Source organism: Melanotaenia boesemani, chromosome 7, assembly GCF_017639745.1.
Source record: "Melanotaenia boesemani isolate fMelBoe1 chromosome 7, fMelBoe1.pri, whole genome shotgun sequence".
NCBI lineage: Eukaryota > Metazoa > Chordata > Actinopteri > Atheriniformes > Melanotaeniidae > Melanotaenia > Melanotaenia boesemani.
Window position 1 is genome coordinate 28,959,718 of NC_055688.1, and position 20,686 is coordinate 28,980,403.

General features: G+C 38.4%; 1 protein-coding gene across 2 annotated transcripts in view; it reads right to left on the reverse strand.

Moving 5' to 3' along the window:
- The window catches only part of nlgn3a (neuroligin 3a), a 129,451-nt gene that overhangs the window by 97,504 nt on the left and 11,261 nt on the right, over nt 1-20,686 (reverse strand). Inside the window, exons 2-3 of one of the 2 annotated variants that reach the window (XM_041991031.1) lie at nt 6,862-7,576; nt 5,752-5,811 (exon numbers count right to left, since the gene is read on the reverse strand). In XM_041991031.1, the coding sequence (XP_041846965.1) occupies nt 5,752-5,811; nt 6,862-7,333 (532 nt within the window). In that variant the 5' untranslated portion in view covers nt 7,334-7,576. The remainder of the gene's footprint in view (nt 1-5,751; nt 5,812-6,861; nt 7,577-20,686) is intronic. The other variant, XM_041991032.1, reaches the window with a different exon arrangement.

Sequence of the window (20,686 nt, forward strand, 5' to 3'; positions counted from 1 at the left end):
GAGTGTCTCTCAGATGCTGTGTAATCGGGAGACCAGTGTGAAGGACTATAAGGACGGGTTTTACAGGCAGGTTACAAGCAGTGAAAGAGGCATGCTGTTAAACCCTGTGAAAATAATGTGCATATTATGTAAACAGGCAGCACACAGCACAGTGAGTGCATGTTATCACCAAAATTTCACCTCAGAGAGGGTCTCATCAAAAGGATGTGCTTTACTGATCTCTTAAAGTTTCTCAATCTATTTAACAATCTAAACCTCTTATAAATATAAAGACTGACCTCATCTGGGTTTGTCCTCTCAAAAAAATTGACCTATCTCAAGCCGATTTAGCTGTGTGAGGCTGTGCTTAGCTGAGTCCCTGCACATCATTACCCTTCTCTTCACTCCATTCACTTTAACTCAGAGAAAATGACTGAGTGGTATAACCAAGGCTCCCCTGTCTCTCCAGCTCTGTCACCACTTTGTTCTCCTTATACTTGCTGTTAGTCCACTTCACTGAGAGAGAGTAGTGGGCTACAATGCTGATGCTGCATATCAGATCACCTACTCATGACCTCAACCGCTACCCGCCCGGACATTTTGAATAGATGATGCTACTGTAGCCTGGCAGGAAAAAAAAAAAAAAAAAAAAAATAAAAAGCTACTGTCTCTGTAAATATCATGGCCAGTGTAAGCCTAATGTTTATGAATAAAGACAAATGCTCTGTTAAATCTACTTTGTGAAGATTAGGTAAATAACCTTTGCTCTAAATAAAAACAAACTATGATGGTATTAAACTACATTTTCATGTTTTTCACTAGTTTTTTTTTTTCTTTTCTTCTTTTTTAAAGCAGAATCTTTCTTTGATCTTTTTTTCAAAACAGTACTGAACATTTTAAAGGCTTTCCTTCAGGCTAAAAGAGGACAATGAGCCTCATCTTTTATATCAAATCATCAAATAGTTTCCTTGCACAATTCAGCAATGATATTATGACCACCTGGCTAAAGTCAAGTAGGCCCTCCTCATATTGCTAAAACACTCTGAGGTACAGTCTTTGCAAACTGCCTCCCAAAAATGGCATCAGATCCCATCAAATTGGCATGTGGGGAGGTTGGGGGCTAAGTGAATACAGCAGACTCTTTGTGTTCATTGTGCTCTTTCAATACTACCACTTTTTGAAGGGGCATGAGATTCTGCAGCTCAAAATAAACCTCTTCCACTAAATGCTAGCAATATTTAGGGTGATATTAGATATTTAGGCATTAATATTTCCCCCAGGCTGTCTGAGCTTTTATATCCTAATTATGTCCCACTGTTAAACAAGATAGAATGAAAATGAATCAATCAAAATGAAAATATTACAACAAATCAACTACCTGTTTGCAGTTCTCCCATTAACTCCAAATGGTTTAAATTATTTACTTCACTCATATCACAATTTTATTGGAAGAATAAAAATCTAAAATCTCCATGAAAACTTTACAAAAACAGAAATCTTTAGGTGGTCGAGATGCACCCTCGCTTTCATCATTACTTAACAGACCAACTACAGGTGAACTCAAGATGACAGTCGCAACAACTCATGGATTTAATTTGAGCAAACCAATGCAATAATACTTTACTCTCAGACTTACTCTTTTTACCCAGTTCAATCAAGAAAATAAATGACTACAAAATGACAAAAATCAACTCTGACAGCCTGGTGGAAAGTAAACAAAATAATAAAATCCCTTTCAGCACCATGTGAATACATCCCAATCTGGCACAATCTGGATTTTCAACTGTACAACCACCCTGTCCACTTTCCATCATGGCCGCAAAAAGGAATTACTCACCTTCATTTATTTTAAAATAATCGTATCATTCAATGCACTGGTCCAGAAGTTTGGGATAAATATCACTAATAATAATAAGGAGATATAAAGCTAAATATCACTAATAACCCATAACAGCCTTCTAAACTGATAGAAGAAATAATCAAAATAACATCTCAACTAAATTAATATCTAAACTATATGCAGTCATATTCAACTCTGACATAGCAGCAGCACTTTCAACAGCTAAATGGTAACACAAACTCACCTTCTCCCCCAACTCTGACTTCTGGACTAAGATCTGCAATATTTTCTCTATGCCAGCAATACAAATTTAACGGTTCACCAATTTCTGGACAACAGCAACTCATAAACTTTCCACTATTCTGAGCTGCTGAATCCCTCTATCACAAATCCTCTGTTTATTTGAAAATATCACAGAAGCTGACAATCGTCCAATCAAACATAGAAATCTGCTGCATCTACAGTAACTACTGCTAACAAAACAATACTTCTAAACTAGAAATAAAAATAAAAAAATTCTTTGAATTTTAGTCACTGAACCAACCTTCTCATAGAACACTGGAGAAGAATACATTCAATCACAATAATAACACATCTGTTTTCAATGACATCTGGGACCCGTTTTTAACTTATTTAATCTTAAATCAGACAACTGGGGACTGAGGCCACACACATTACAAGATAAAATTCAATGAACCAAGAGTTACAATTATTAGCTTAAGTAATAATTAGTGTTGTTCCTTTTATTAGCAAAGCATCAGATATTTATCCATGTGTTTATGTTTTTTAAAATTTATTTATATTTACTTTTAATTTCTCTACAGTGATTATTTGATTACTTGGTTATTATTATTATTATTATTATTATTATTATTATTATTATTATTATTATTATGTGACTGGAGAGTTTGGGGGCCCACTCGGGGGGAACAGTGCTGATGGACCTGTGTTTATGCGAGAGAGGATCCCAGATCAGAGAATTAATTAATGATAATCTAGCAACTGTGAGATCCCTGATAAACAAGCTCCCTCCCTTCAGTCCAGGGGGGCTGTTTTAGGGGGCCATAATGCAGTGGGTTAGCTCTCTCCGATCCCCCAAAGCAACCCTTTTTACCCTTTTTAGTCTGTTAGTTATAATAATAATAATCCAACAGACACTCTCACATCCACACAGTTTTTCACCACATTCTGTTACATTATTGTTACCTAAACCCTGTCTTGTCATGTTTGTCTTGTACATTGTTAAAAAAAAGAAATGTTTAGGTGGATGGGAAGTGTCAAAGTAACATCCACATGAATGCTAGGGCAAGTTTTCACCGCAGAACATCTCATTGTAACAAGATAAGCAGTGTTAGACACGTAACCTGTCAGTGGTTTTACTGTTGCTATGAGCATACTGAAGATGGTAGTAGATGTAGATGGATGACTTGTTGGGATCAAATTGTGAACCAATGGTTTAGACAGTATTAGACATCTTCATCACTCATGAATTGAACAAAATCTAAAATATTTTGGTGTGCAACTTACCTTCTTTATATATGTATAACTTTATATATGTATAATATAAAAATATGTACTTTTATATAACCCTTACAAGTTATACCTCACTGTGAAGGTAATTAATCATGATTCCTAACAATGAAACACGATTGGGGGGGAATAATCAACCAAACACAAATATCCTTAACTTTTGTGCTTATGTAGCTTCCATATTGCACAATATTGTGTAAGACATCATACTTTATGACATTGTACATAAGAACCTTGCAGTGGTCTCTCTCTCTCTCTCTCTCTCTCTCTCTCTCTCTCTCACACACACACACACACACACACACACACACACACACACACACACACAAAGCTGTCATATTAGGTAAGAAGGCTTCTGTCACAACTGCACCTGTTGCTTGGCAACAATCTAACAAGAATTTCATCAATACATACATAATTTTCCTTCTGAAAATCAATCAGACACAGAGAAAAAGCCACTGAGATGTTATTATTTTTGAATGTGCACAGTGTGTATGACTCTGCTGCCTTAACAGGGCTGTATTGAAGACTTCGAAAACTCAGAAAACAAACAACCTTACAAATGGGTGTGTGTTTCTTATACAGATAGGTGATAAATTAAAAGGAAAGCTTAATCCCAAACAGACTGGGGCCTCTGTTAGGAGGAGGGAGGCGCTTTGCTAGTGTGGTTTAGGTCCACTTGTCTTCTGAATGTGAATAATCTCTTTTCTCCCACTCTATTCTCTGATAAGGCTTTTCTATCCTGATGGAAGTGGCCTCTTTCAGGGAGACCGTACCCCACAGGCCACAAGGGGGTTTGAATGGCTTTTATTTTCATGCTGTACAAATTTCAGTACTCTATTTTTTCTGTATTTAATTAAAAAACTTTGTTATTTCTTTTAATTTATCACCAGTCTCTATATGTGCACTTGCAAACAAACATTTGGTACCGTAAATGCATATATATTTGATTTTATCAAACAAATGTATGCAGTGAGACTAAATGGCAAGGTTTAATTTTCAGCGAGGGAAATTATGAATTCAAACACTGTTTACCCTGGCTCATAAAAAAACAACAACAACAACAAAAAAACAAAACAGAAAAACTTTTTTTTCCCAAAAAAGAAAGATTGCTTTAGAGATTGCCTTCTACATTGCCTTCATTTGGACATGTAAGCCAACATAAACCAAGATTAACAGAAGACTTAAAGGGTGGAGGGCAAGTTAGCAAAAAATTAAATATTATACAATTTGCAAACAGAAAGAAAAAAACTACACTGTCACCTCTGCACAGTAACATGTCAGAAAACCAACACATGAAACTTATGATAACATATTTTCTCATTACCAAACATGGAGGAGATAATTGAAAAAATCCAACTGGAAGGGGAATATTAAATAGATATTTCTGTGTACATCCCACATCTGGGACTAATTCAGAAGCAGAAGTGCCTGAAGGGCCAGTCTGTCTCTAACAAAATTGGTTTACCAAAGCAGGATGTACGAGTTCACATAGTGAGGGCAATTTTTGCCTACTGCCTCTGTGGAAATCAACAGCAGAGGTCTCCCAGCTGAAAGCGAAGCTTTACTGTAGTGTGAGATATGCTCAGGATCATAATCTTAAGGCTGGAGTAGCCTTTAGGCAAGCAAAGAAAATTAGCCCTCTTTGGTTACAGCAGTGATATTTTAGCTGCTGCCAATGAAATAGGCTTTGCTTCTCCATGGTTGTGTGAATAACTGGCTCATGGATAGTTGAAAGCCATCAATAAAAACCTCACCACACCCAATCTGAGCAATTTCAGGGTGGTAAACTGAAGAGACAGGTGGCCTTCTACTTTTTTGTGTAAATTAAATCAGCGCTAATGCCTTAATGCTGTGTTTTACAAATACTCTCAATAAGTCTTACGTGCAGTCATAGTAGTCTGAAACATCTCTAAATTTCTTTGCATTCCAAATAAAATACTATGCTATAATATTAAAAATGAAAAGTGTTCAAAGTAGCACTCATGCCTCTGATTTAATCAACAGTTGTGTGTAAAAAACAATTTTAAAACTGAACAAGTCATACAATGTTGTAAAAATGTTATCATCAGACATCACAATCAATCGTCCAGCAAAGCTCTGTTATTTATTTTGTGACCTGGTTTCTCTCTTCTTGACTCACATTCTCACAGCAAAGCACATTACAGCATGCACACGCACGCACGCAGCAACCTCTCACTCATCTCTCACACTTATGTCAAAGTTGAGCTGAGTCACAAGTCCCACGTTCATCCCAATTAGCACTTCGAATTTGGAGTTGGTGGATGGGGATACTGGCAGCTTTGGAAGGAAGCACCCATCATTCTCTTCACTCTTTCACTCTCTCAGTTCCTTCTCTCTCATTCGGTGCTGTCATTATTTATTTATTTATTTTTACATACCTCCTTTTCTACATATTTTCTTGTTGGGTTTCCTCGCACATTCCTTGGATATTCTTTTGACTGTAAAATGAATGGAAAAACTACAAAATAACAGAGAGCTCTGGAAAAGATCCCATGTGACATGCAACAGCTCAGACTGAGTCAGACCCCATCTTCTCCCTCCTTCCCTTCCCACCCAACCACCCACCCAGTCTTCATCAACAACAAGAACAACAGAGGACCTGTTGAACAGTATCTGGGGTGTTGCTGCAGAAATATTCCAAATTGGTGGAATGAATTTGCTGCACCTCGGGACACGAGAAGCCCATATTCACATGCACTTCTATTTAAGACCCATTACAGCCACACAGAAGACAGAGAGGCTGGAGTTTTCAAAGTTTTCAGCTCACATTCTGTTAAAAGAAAATGTTATTTAAAGTTGCCCATTTGATTTTCAGAGCACTTAACATTTCAAGCCCACTTTCCTGTGTGGCTCTCCTTTAAATTGTGAATAATGGAGGCCATTTAAAGAGTCAACATCCAGAAATCCAAAACTTTTAGCACTGTCAATCTTCCAATTCTCCAATGTATGTGCTTTTTTTTGTACAAACCTGCTCTAGTAATGCACTTTGTGCAGGACAAACTGTATAAAGAATGGAGAGTAAAGGGTCTTACATAGGTCAGGCTGATGCCACAGGCCTCTCGTGTACCAGACAGAATATTTCACCAACCCTATAGGAAATCATTCACTAATGAGGCAGGCTACTATAGCTAATATCCCCAGAACAATCAAGACAGTGAGGGAAGGTGCACCAAGTATTTCCAATCTATGTCTTGTATGATTTCATTTTACTTTTCTATTGTTTCATATTGTAAAGTCATTTAGTCATCAAAAGAGGAACCTCTAACAGTGGCATGGAAGGGGAGAGTTGATGAAAGACTAAATGAAAGATCTAGTCAAGATGAAAGGTTGAGATGATGGACACGGACACAGCATGCGCCAGACAATAAGTCATGCTCCTCGCAAAAAACAAAAGTGACACAAAGTTTAGGAGAAAAGACAGAAGGAGTGGGAAGCAAAGACAGGAGAAAGGAGAAGGAGAGTTTTGGTTTCATACTCGACACACTCACCATCCTCTGTCGGAACATAGATGTTTAGGTAAAGACAATCCTCATGTTGATCTTGTATATATGTGGTAACTATATCCAGGTTGAAAGTGAACCATATTGGCATCATGATCTCTGGCACAGCATTGTGAATGTTTTGAGGGCAGACAGGAGCAAAGTGGGTGGCATTTTTGATTCCTGACCAGGAAGAAGGAGGCTCAGGGGGCATGAAACGTTTTTCTCCCACGGGGGAGGCAGCATACGGGACCCCCAGATATTGGTCGACCGGTCCCAGAATCTCACTAGGCAGTGGCACCCTCACCCCTCGGAGTTTCCCGTACTGCGTGTTCACAGTGGGGTGGTAGTTCTGACCTCTCACGCCCGAAAAGCACCAACAAAAACTTAAAACCCATAAAGACACACAGAAATTTGTGTATTTGTAGGCACCATGCCAGTTCTGGAAAGGGAAACAATTTCTCCTTGGAGAAAACCACATGGTCCCTGTGAGCAAGAGCAAGTGCAGATGACCAACATACAAGCTGGGGCACGCCCCCCTCAGCAAACACACAGGCTTGCTGTTAAGCCTTGTACTCCAACCTCCTGAGGGACAGTCATCAGCTGTGATATTGGAGCCCACAAGCTCAAAAATGATGAGAAAGAGTCACAGTTATGAAGGTCCTCTCGCAGCAAGGTCCTTAGTCACTGTCCTCTGTGCGCTTGTCAGATCTTCTAGCCAGTGCTGCAAAAGAGGAGGACAGGAAAATTAATGACAATTTCTTGACAACCCACCTTTTTTAGTCAGTCATTTTTATTGACTTCTGGAGTCCTTTTCTGTCATGACATAAACCAGCTCACATAAACATGACAGAGCTCTTAGTGCCATCATCAATCCATATTGCAATTAACTGTGGGGCAACTTGTCAGGATGTGCCTAATAATACTAATAGGACAATTGAAAAAGGAAAGGGATCAACTGTCAGCAGGTAATTACTCTCTCCTTTAAAGGCTGACATTTATCTGTGGAAGAAACAGAAATATTTAAAGGAAATGTTAAATCCAGCAGCAGGAGGGAACACAGAAACATAATAACATGATAAAAATTTCATGTCCTGTTTAATGTCATGGAGCATTTTCTCTGCATCTCCCTCTGGTGTGGAAATGAACACATTGGAAATTAAATTTCATCCCTCTTGTTTGCTCTTACAAGTGCTCACGTTTTGGGATGTACAGAGGAAGGGGCAGAGGGAGCTGTAGCTGCAGGCAGCACAGGTGCCTTCAGTGACAGTTAATGCTAATCAACAATCCCAGGGTGAACCAGTGGCGCCAGAAACAAAACCTTCTCATACTGCCTGATCAATTTTCAATTTCTCTGGCTTAGGGTCCCCCTCAGCCTTGTGTGCCTACTGCTGCGTGCGCTCTAATAACCACGGAGAAGAAAAGCCAGCATTTAGAGGAGGATATTGCATTCCAAAATGACTGTGTAAATGATTTATAATGTATCAACACCCATCGGAAGCCCTCTAACCAGTGAGAGAAAGCAATCCTGACGTTCCTGGAGGTACTCTTCTCATGAGGCAGCTATTCTGATCTGCTGCATCCGACACTCAACAGATTACCTGCTCCTGGAATAGTTGTACATCAAAATCTTCATTTCACAAACAATATATACATCCATTTTTTAGCACAACAGATGAGCCCACCTTTACTGATACTAGTAAATGAAATGTGTGTAGTGGCCTTTGCTGCTTGGAAACATCTGCACAACCAGAGCCTGCTGTGTTATAATACAGAAAAAGCCATCCATGTCCAATCTGCGGACTAAAAGGCATGAATTGCTGGGGGCCAAAGGCTGGCAAAGGCTTTAAAATGCTAGAGAAGTCATACCGACAAAGTCCCTTCCCTACTCAGTGGGATTTCTGAACAAGAGCTAAAAAACCTCAGACTTTACTGCCATATCTCCTTGTTGAAAGGTATTATGAGATGTAGTATTAAAACATCATGTTTCTGCTTGTTTTTGTGAAGTAAATGCAACAAACCCCAATACTGCAAAATTTCTATTTGGTGCTAATGTAAAACATTTAATTAAAACAAAGCTCAACCACAAAGGGACCTCAATAAATCCCAATGCTCTAAGACCCTTTAAATTTAACTCTATGCTGCTATCATAAAACATATGAATATTATAATGTTCTATTTATGGAAAAAAGAAAAAAAATTCTAAAACCTTGTTTTCTAAAGCATAAAGGTACATTTTAATATCTTTTTAAAGATAGCTACTCATCTTGAAAATACTGCCGGCAACACATTTTATAAAAGGCCTCTGGAACATTTCACATCTAATTAAAAATTAATTGGCAAAAGGCCAAAAACAGATATTGGTCAAAAAAATAAAGAAAGAAAGAAAAAGAAAGAGAGAAAATCATAGAGAGTTAAGTTACTCTGTAAAAGACCGTTTGCACATTTTAATCATTTTTCTAAATATACATTTGCAAATGCTTTGGGTATTTACTTATTTAAAACTCGTAATATCATTGCATGATTCTGAGGGTCTTTGTTCACCACAGACATGGCAGCAAACCTTTACTAACTATTTCTGATCCTGCAGGCAGAGCTGCATCTAAAGCACATTCTTCTGTGCTGAAAATCACTGCATTGGCTCAACAAGACTGAAAACCGTTTTCAGTGAGCACTGTCCATCACTGAATCCATGCAAGTTAAATCTCAACCATGCAAAGAATAAGACATGCAGAAGCACTCCACCTTCTCTTTTATGAAATTCAGCTGAAAGGGACTGAGGCAACAATGAAATCTCCACTGATTTCATGAATCAAAAATGTATCCTATTTATTAATTTTTTTCTAAATCATGGTTGCTGCATCCCACCAAGCTAAGAGAGAGAGAAAAACTATTCAACTTGCTATCAGCTCACAGTTCAAAAGCTAAAATTGACAGTGGTGCAAGTATATATAGACACTTGCCCATCTGTGCAATAAGTTCTCATGTAGGATCAACATTTACACCCATGGTCTTCGTCAGAAAAGCCTTTGCTTATGTAATAGAAACAATGCCAAATCAAGTCTGCATGTTCTGCAACAAAATAGAAAAAAGAATCAGAGTTAAACTGACCAGCCGGTTATCCACACCTGCTATGCACTGAACACATCTAATTCATTATGCTGCTGAAATGTAGTATGAGGAAAGAATTAAAATGGCTAACCAGAAAACCGTGTTGCCTTACCCTAACCTATTAGTTTTGCAAAACTGTATATCACACATCTTTGTCACTTCCCCCACAGTATCTTTACTACGACCTGGTCACTTATTTATTAATAAACTGCCAGTGTGTAATATAACACACTGAAGATTTAATGCAATGTAAAAGATCTCCCACCACCTGTAGCAGTGATAATCTGTTCATTTAGGTTGTATAAACATTGAGAATAACTAACCTATTAGCTTGTATGGGTTGTAGGACTTCACATGATTTTAGGGAATAAATAGAATAACATGTCACAAACTATAGCTATTAAAATAACCAAGCACAATAACCCTTACAGCTCTAAAACCATAATTTAAACCTTTTTTTTTTTTTTTTTTTAGCAACATTTAACTAAAAGGCTGGGAAAAATGTCGAACACCTTAATGAAAAATATCTGCTGGCCAGACATAAAATGTAAAGTTCTTTACAAAAACTCTTTCACCTTAAATCAAACCCAGCTACTCAGTTTTTTTCATTATGACTTCTGCAGGTTAAGAGCACTGCATATCGATTCCCTGAATAGAAAAGATGTGTATCAACGCACAGCATTCAAAAGTTCATACTATGAATCTATAAATAAACAGTTACGCATGCACACGATGTTTCATTCCAATTTTAACTGCAGCCATTTCTGTTTACATCTGCACACAGCAGCACCGTCACACGTGATAACACTAATTCTACTCAAGATAAAATACATCAGGTCAAACTTTTTAATCAGGACACAGCAAGGACACGGGGCATTGTGATGGAGTGTGTGTGTTTAGAGGACACACAGCACGGAGGACTTCATCAGTCTCTTCTCCAACAGCATCTCAGAGGTCCTCTCTGCTTTGATCTCTCTACCTGCTGAAGCACTGCCAAGGGAGGAACAGTGAGAGGGAGAGATTGCATGAGTTCTCCCTCATCATCCCAGAAATATTGATCGTCTCATCACCGTGGCCTTGCAGCCCATAATAAATACAACTGGGGTGATGGAGGTAGGAGGAGGGGATGGGTAAGAAGGAGGAGGATGGGTGGGGTGCTGTGCTGACTCTAAGTCAGGCTATTAGCCCTTAATGCAAGACGGCAGTGCACAAAGTACATGCCGTTAAACACCCTCCTCCCCAATTCTTCTGTGCCTGATTAATGGGACATGTTAAATCCTGCTAGTCCAATTCTTATTCATCATTATTCAAAATGGCCCCACTGGTACAACATGTGAGTCGTCCCTTTACTGATCCCATATGTAGAAAAAAATATACGGACTTTATTCCTCTTTATTTTAGTCCAAGCCTACGGCAATGCACACTTCCTCTAGAAGACCCTTTGTTCTCCTACAGCAGAGAGATCTCTGCATTGCAATAAAAGTCTCAGCACAGAGCCAAATGTACTCCTACGCCCCGACATCCCTTAGAGAGAGGCTGAATGGACTCTGATAAAAAAGGAACCAATGAGAGTTCTGAGCAGATGGAGCATCTGACTCTCCACACTGTTATTATAGTAACTAGTCTGCAACAAAGGCATTCACAAAGCTGCATTAGTACTCTGGAACATCTAACTTCAAATGAAGCAAGCCATCCTGACCTGAAAAATTGTAACCACTGATTGCATCTGAATCTAAAGCCAATGGATTATTAGCAAGGCAGAATGTAGCATTATGGAAAGAATAAGAGAAAGGAACCATGATGAAAACAAGAAGGCAGAAACTCATGTTCTTAGTCAGTTATCTAAGCTGAACTCATTTAAATGTAAGAGGTGATACCAAAAACTTAATTTATGTCTTCACCCTCCACTTGTGCACTAGAAAAGTAACATTCTACATCAGTGCAAAGCCTCCATTTCTAGTCAAGCTCTGCCTTTTGATTTCTGTGTCCCTAAATAATGTGAAAAGCATCTCTAAATTGTCTGCTTAAGAATGTTTATTCAAAATATGGAAATAGATATTTCAAAACAGCAAATTTAATAATGAAACCATGCTTTAGCTAAACACATGCTTTAGCTCTTTGCTCACAGTAACACTCTTTACTAAAGCTCCTGGGCTTGACGAACAGCAACATGCCATATCAAATCAAGGAGATTGGCATGTTTCAGCAGTAACATTCACAAAATGTCAAAACCAAACTGTGGCCTCATAAGGCTCCTGCTGGGAGTCGGTGCCACCATAACAGTAAAGAAGCCCCACTCGTCATTTGCTTTGCTTTTTCCATCAGACACAGGGCCTGAGCAGTTATTATTACTTATGAGGTTTGGCATTAAATCAAGGACAAAGACAGAACACATTCTGACTGCTAATCATGGCAGTGATGCAGACAAATTTATACAGAAGCAAAAAGGAGATGGTGAGCAATGACGACGCTGCTGCTGCAGCCACCTGCTAAGCTGCATGTCTCCATCCCATCTCTTGGCCACTGAATAAAGGCTTCCATGAGTATCATTACCAGCCAAACAGCCAAGGAAACACAGAGAGGTGAGCTTGGCAGGCCAAATAAAGACAGATTCCAGGTGAGCGCATGTTGAGATGAATTCTGTGGCTGCACAGCAAATAAATGATGGCCTCCATGTTAACTGCTGACGGTGCTTGAAACAACTGTTTGCTCTTTGTGACTAAAATAATAGGGGTAGATTTGATCTAGAAATCCTAAAGCTGCAAGTAGAGGCAGCAGGCCCATTTTTACATCTATATATTGCCTCACTTTCTCTGAAATGCATGCCTCTGTGTGTCGGATCCATTTTAGGAAACAAGATTATTTAGGAAAGGATATGAGAGGTTATAGGGATATTAATCAAAGCTAACCAACTCAATTAAATGGGAAGGACAGAGGAGCTTGCAAAAAGGGAAAAAGAAAATCATAAACAAAGAAATTTCCCAAACAGTTCATCATCTTAACTCTTATTGATCCATGCTGAGTCCCGCTGGACGCTCTTATAGACAAAACTCAGAGTAGCTAATCACTCAAGTGGCCCACAGGGATTCTTTGAGGAACCACAGGGGCAAGTATTGGGTCCGTCTCTAATCTAGCCGAATGTAAACACATTAAGACTTTACACACGGCTTGCTCATTATCAAAGCTCCCACAGATGCAGTTTGCATTGTGGGATCTGTTCTCTTGATGGAGTGTTTCTATCACTGCCAGCAAAACTCCAAAATGTTGCTAACCAAATAGCAGAAGGTGAGGATGACTTTCACAAGGGTTTAAATGACTAATTAATAAACCATAAACAATGTCAATAAATATCTAATGGTTTTCTTCTATTGGGCGTCCATATTTTTTGTAAGTTGGATCAAAATTAAAACATTAAAAAGTGAAATGTCTTTCATTTTTCCCAATTCATTGATCTTGCAGAGTTTACTGATACCCAGACTTTCCCTATAGTGTATTTATGTCTTCCTCACTAATATTTTTTGTCTTTACAACTATCATATGGATGAAAAATAAATTTGGAGATAAACTGAATAGATGTCTTTTGTACAGAAATCTACATGGTTAGTGAAACTAAGAAGCTGAGATTTTTAAGCAACTAATAATTCTGATCCTATTATTCCAAACAAGGTTGCGGCTGCGCAGAATTTAGGTCTTTCTACAGAAACTGAATTAAATTCCAAAAATGTCCAACTTCTCACCTTTATAACAAACCAAATGAAATAAAAAAAAAATCTGTTCACAACTGTTACAACCGATTTTGTGTGTATGTATATATATATATATACATATATATATATGTATATATATATACATATATATATATATATGTATATATATGTATATAGTAATAATTCATCTTAACAACTAATAAAAAGTGGTGTGTGAACTACATTGTCTTTGCAGCTTGCATTTTGGACCATATCTGGAAAAGGTTGCAGCGCTGCAGACTGGATAAAGCTGACTGGATAAAATTACTTATTTATAAGAATGTCAGTTAAAGTATGGAATCAGAAGGACCATTGAGCAGAAAAATGGATCAAGCTAATGATGCCATAATTACTTAGGGGAAAGATTTATTGAAGCATAGACTGTTTCGAATTGGAGTCTATTAGAGCCAGAGACGATTTACAGCCTTGTGGCCATCTGGTGTATTGCAAGGAGGAAATTTGTTAGGTTAATATATACCCAGAAGCACTCCAGAAGAATTCTTAAAAACATTCCTGGATCCAGATGATAATCTGGATCACTCCCAAAACCAAAAATCATTTCTTCCCTATTCCATTTCTGACATTTTTTTTTAAATTTTTTATCAAAATCTGTCAATAATGTTTGAGTTATGTTACTTACAGACAGACAGACAGACAGACAGACATACAAGCCAACACTGTGGAAAATATAACCTCCGCCTTGGCATAGATTATAACAGATGCACGTCTTGATTTTTTTTCTTCTTCTTCACAAGTAGATCTTGTTCTCCTTAACGTGGAAGCGACAAAGTGGCAACTTACATCAACTACTATTGTGCCAACAAGATTCCTACAACTACAGGCAAACATTACACATCAGATGCATTAGCATATGCTGTCTCTTAAATCCTGCATCAGAATTGCTATTTTAAGTGCATACACTAAGTGTCTTCCAAATGACAAATAAGACAACATGTGATTGGCAGTCAGCTGAGAGTGCAAAGCTTTAACTTCTCCCTTTCAATGTTTGCCATCTTGGCAACATAATTGAATTGGAGGGATAGCCAACTAATTTCCCACGACTTGGACGGTTTGTCATTAGGACTAATAGCTAAAGCTAGCAAACAGTGGTTAACAGGCATATGTGTGCTGTGTTGTCTTTGCTGTAAAGAAATTTATATTTAAAGCTTATTACGTATAAGCTTATTACATATAAGATCAGAAAATATACTTAAAATTTAACGTAGCTAGCATAGCAATCACGACCAAATGTGATTGTCAGTACCTTTAATATGTAAGTTTTAAAATTATGCAATGAACAAGTAATATGTGGTACAAACAAACAAACTAAAAGTCGATGTACAAACACTAGTATAACATGACATTATCACAATAACCAAACAAACTAAATGTTAGCATTTAGCTTCAATCATGTCATAGTGCACTGATGTGACGAAAAAGAAATGACCAAACTGTACACTTTCTGCATGATCCGCTACTATCTTGATGCTGCCTACCACCCAACCAAACTCACACACACACACACACCCCTGTATACAAGTGTTTCTCTGTGTACACGAGTATTCAGGTAAAATGACAAAGTAAATTTTGAATCTTGAATCGTGTCTTATCCAGTAAAACAAAGATTTCATTAAGTGTCAGCAACCATTTGAATTCTGTATCTCTTATGCATGACTAATAGCAACTTTTCTGAATGTTGTTTAGTTGTTGGTCCAATCCTACACCTGTGAAGAGGAAACTTATTCGAATGGACTCGGTGAGTAGGACACACTCGAACATACCAAAGAGAATTCGGCAGGTATTTCAAGCAGCTCCTCTCATCTGCTCAACTGTGAGGACAGCACGTATAACTTGGCAGCACAAACATCAATTTCTGGCTTACAGTGTAAAGGAGGATGGATTTTTAGCTTTCTGGGATCCTTCTCTAATAAAATTCAGGAAAGTGGAAGGTACCTGAACATTGCTGGCATGGCTTTATGTATTTAATGCATATCAGAGTTTATGACAAGAACCTGAAATGTGAACCACTGTTTGCTACTGCAGTTCATTTTGGCCTAAATAGTGTCTTTCATGGACCTTCCTGGCAGTAAGAAAATGCATTTACATTCACACTGACTGATTGCATTTTTGAGGGTATCAGTTGGGATAAAATGACTACTTCTAGTTTAAACTTTATATTGAATTGTTTCTTTATGTAATGCATTAACAGAATGCAGGCCACTGAATATTGATCAAAGTGGATCAACAGGGGCATTAGAGAAAAGGAGTAAGGAAACATTTTTCTTAAAGCTGCTATTAAAACTTAACAACCATATAGAGATGAACTGGAGGTTTGCTGTGAGTTAATTGAGGTCTGGCTGGTAATTACAACAGGGAGTTGATCTCTCACAATCATGGTTCCAAGTTCATTGGCACCACATTATAAAATCAGCTCATATGGCTAGTATTGACTTTTCTCTTCTGGATTTAAGCAACCTTGCAGTTGTTGGCCTGGAAAAGAAATAGCAGAGCCAGTACCACATTTGATATACATTTAGAGTAGCTTATTCTACAAAACAATGATTTCAAAGGAAAGACAAAAAAAAAGAAGAGCGATAATCACAAGGTGATTTGAAATAAATTGTGTGCTGTATACATCTTAAAATGCGATTATGGGGGTAATTTACAATGTAGTAATGTCTATTATCTGACTGACATTTCCTGCTAGAGACAGTAAAAACAAATTCTTTCAGATGTCACAGCCATCCACCATCTCCCACTGAGGAGAATAAAACAGAAACAGGACCTTCATAAGCCATTCAGTGCCAGGCCTTTGAAAAGCTGATCATCCTGTGCAAAAGTCTTTGCTGTGCACCATTTCAAAAAGCAGCAAAGCCACGCACTGAATTGCACGTGATTCACCACTTTCATCCACAACATTTTAAATTATGTTTTCTTTAGACACAGATCAAAAACTCATATCAACTTGTCCAGAAGAATGTAAAATTAATCATATTTTTACAGCAAACTAAAGACTCATGGGGCCTCACTGTGAAAGGGAATAGCTTTGTGCATGTGCATGTGAGTACAGACTTCCACGTGCACAACAAATAATGTAAGTTAGCTGAGAAGATGAGTCTTTTCGTGGCCTAATAAGCAAAATAAGAGCTTTAATTTCAGGTAAGTAGGCTGCAGTTCTTTGTGAAAATTGAAAGATCAGCTTTAGCATTCAATGTAAAAGGGCTCAGAGAATCATATAAGATGCAGACACATGACCCAGATGCTGGCTGTATAATTAATGAGCTAATAATGCAGGAGCCTTAGCATTTGCTGCAGCAATGTGCATACTGAGAGATTTTTTTTTACACATTCAGGTAAAATATGGTTTTAGACTCTGGACTTACTGTAAGCACATAAAATAATTAAAAGGCTTAGATCTAAAAGTATCAAAGCTTTTCTTTTATGTCACATAATTCACATGCAACAATTCGGCAATACCCTCGCCTTTTCCCTTGAGACATGGTTCTTTATTTGATTGATGATCAATTAAGTAGAGATGAATTTTAAGAAAATCATGCATTCATGAATTCAACAAAGCACAAGACATCTTCCTGAGGTTTCCTTTCAAAGACCTTTTTGGCTTCCATGCAGAGAATTCTCAAATGCCAAAAGCACAGTGGTGGAATGATGTTATTGACATGCAAATGCCTGGTAGTTGCAGAGAGAAGTGAGAGGTGCCAAAGTGTGTTGTTGCGTGACAAGCAGCGTTTCTGAATACAAAGCTGAAAGCCAGCATGTACATGAGTGCACCTCAGACAGCAAAGCCCCCCGCAAATGTTATATATATTTATATGTTGAAATGTAAATGTGGGCATAGAGGCTTAATAGGCCCATGAATGTGATGACGCATGCCCATTTACACAGGGCAAATACAGGGTTACTGTAGCTTAATGAAAGCAGATTAAATGAGGTCTGTCCACTGGACATGAAACCAGGAGTTTTATTGAAACATAATTAAGTTTAGAAAAAAAACTGACTTTGATGTGCTTTTAACTAAAGGTCAACAGTAACTACCGATGTGAGCCACACTTGATTACTATGTATATCACAACATCAAAAAAGACGCTGCTGTACTAATGAGGGGGTGACCTTCATCTCCAGTGTAAACAAAGACCAAACAAATGCACACTGTGCTGGATGGCCTCTATCAGCCATTATTAAGGGGTATTTAAGAAATTAATCATAGTTTAATATTCAGAAAGACTATTTACCATGCAGTCTTTGACATTTCAGCAAAAAAGTCCGTTTGCTGGGGAAAGCAATGAGATTTGAAGAAAATGCTCTGTACTTAAATACTGAATACAGAGAAATGCAAATTAAATTCAGCAAAATATCAGAATAATTTCCTCTGCTTTTGCCTCAGTCCAATAATAAATTATCTACATTTGAAAATGTAAATATGGCTTTAGCATTTAAATCATAATTCATCACATTACAGGCTCATTCGAAGCCAGGTGGATTTGGAGGAGATGTAAACGGATTAGTGAAAAGATATCAATCACCACAGTTGGACCCATCCTCTTATCCAGCACAATCACAATCCCTAAATGCGTTGCCCATTGATCCTGCATGGGCTGTGGGGCTGGAGTTGGAGCTCTAGTCAGGGCTATATTTACCCTTCAGGAAGCAATTAAACTTTGGAAAATGGTTAAATCTGTCTCACAATTTCGAGGATTGAGTCACGACATCCTCAAATTCTAATTGCTAATCCAAAATTCAACGGAGGCCCCAATGACCATTTTGTAATAGAGACGCGAGGAAGACGTGCTGGGAGGAGAGGCAGCATTTTTTTTATCCCAGTTGTCTGTTTAAAAAGGAGGATGTCTCGCTCTGCTCACTGCTTGTTCACTTTGACATTCTGGATATTATTAGTCACTCCTGAGAATCCAGATGAGGATGAGCTCGAAGGGACGTTTTAAATGACAGTGCCCTTTCTTGAAGGAAGAGTAAACAACAGAAGCGACCAATGCTGTCTTGTTGTTGCCGCTCATCTGCATTCGCTGAATAAAAAAAAAAAAAAAAAAACAAGAATCAAGGAGCCAAGCTGGTAAGACAGAATGTTACTTTGCAAACACAGAGAGGGGTGGGGTTGGTTGGAAGGTGGAGGGGTGCAGTGAGGTAGTAACATGCCTCAATATCACACATGGATGAGGGAACGTTGTTCCCTGACAACAGTCCTTTTAGATCACCCTGGCAGATATGTTTACTCTCCATTCACCATTTCTAATCCTGTCTGAAAGCCTATCCTGAATGTCAGCCTTCTTCCTAAATTGGCTCGTGTTCTTAGTGATTGATTAAAGTACTGTAACCCAGCTTTATCAGACCACCCTGAACTCTGTATTTCTGCCAAATCTATTAGGTAATGTATCCTTTGTTACTGTGCTGGTTGGTCTCCCCCACCCGTTTTTGCAAAATGCACAGATCCATTTACTGTGACACTGTGCTTAGTTTTGCCTGCATTTGTGATAGCATGGCAGCCTTCAGGTCAAACAGGAGAGCCACTCTAAGGTCACAGCAGTTTATGACTAATGTTGCATCCCAATTGACAGTCAAATGATGATATGCAGAGATACACTTAAAAAACATTTCACAATCCTCATTTATTCTTCTCTAGCTTTTTGACCGATGCCAGAGTGATACCAGAAACACGTCTGTCCCTGACTTTGAGTCAACATAATTCATGTGTTTTAATGCTGTAATATCCCCATGCCATTGCACACAGAGGAGAGAAGAGGAGAGGAGAGGTTGCCCTGATATTAATGCTGACGCCTGAGTCCTAGACATTGCACTTAGAGTGTCTCCTGCAGGACATTATTCAAGCACACACAGGCGCTATGAAGTCCACAAGACAAAAGTGGACCACTTTGGTACCAAACACACATGTCCTCAGACTCACTCACTGAGGGTACCCAATGTTTTAAACGACCACACATATACAATCTCACCACTTGCTGAAATCCACAATATTTTATCCACTCTGAATTTAATGGAATGAAATACAGAGAACAGATGCTTTGCATATGGAATCCTGGCTATGAATTAAAATCCCATTTGTGTACTTAAAGCAGAGCAGAGGACCACATTAATGACTGTACATTCAGAAGTAGGCCATGTCCAAACACTGCAGGCAAACCGGGCCTCGAGTTGTCTGCACTTCCTCAAAAACTGCATACAACACACACTGTAAGCTACTATTGAATCTCCCTTCCTATTCTGTGCCCACTTTACACAGAGAAGCCCAAAGCGATGACGGAAGATCCTGCATCTGCACTCATATGTGTGTAATTTGCATTTACACACGAGGCAGCATTTCCAAATCAATTACTTTTTTTTAAAAATTCTTATCAATTAATCTCTTCTATCAGCCTCTGTTAAGTCTCCCTCTTAGTATTTTTTGTCAGAACAGCTAAAAATTACACTCATATTCAATGTTTTATTAGCAACCTGAGGGAAGAAAAGAGTTTTCCTCTAACATCTGGATGTTAGGTATAGCGTGAGCAAAAAGTCATAGTAGATCAGATCCCCCTGCCTCAAATGAGACTGGAGGGCACATTATTTATTCATTTTACTGCTGACATCCCAGTGATGCCATAAACGGTGACACTTTGAAAACTATTCCTCTGAGTCTGAACAGCGCAGATACGAGTTCAACTAGCTGGGGCTCACCGAAGGAAAAGTTTTATGTTCCTTCTACGAGGCAAGTATGCAAAGGAGACAGAACAACAAGGCCATTGTTGTTTTCTAGCTGAAGAGCCTTGAAGCTTCTACGACGAGCAAACACAACAATGAAAGCCCCTTCTATGCCTGCTGTAAAATTTCATGTGACTACAAGGCCTTACTGCAATTTTCATAGACGCTGAAAGCAAAGCCCTTTGAACCAAAATGGCACATCACCTATTACCCATATTTACCCCTGTGGTGAACAGCATCTCTGACTA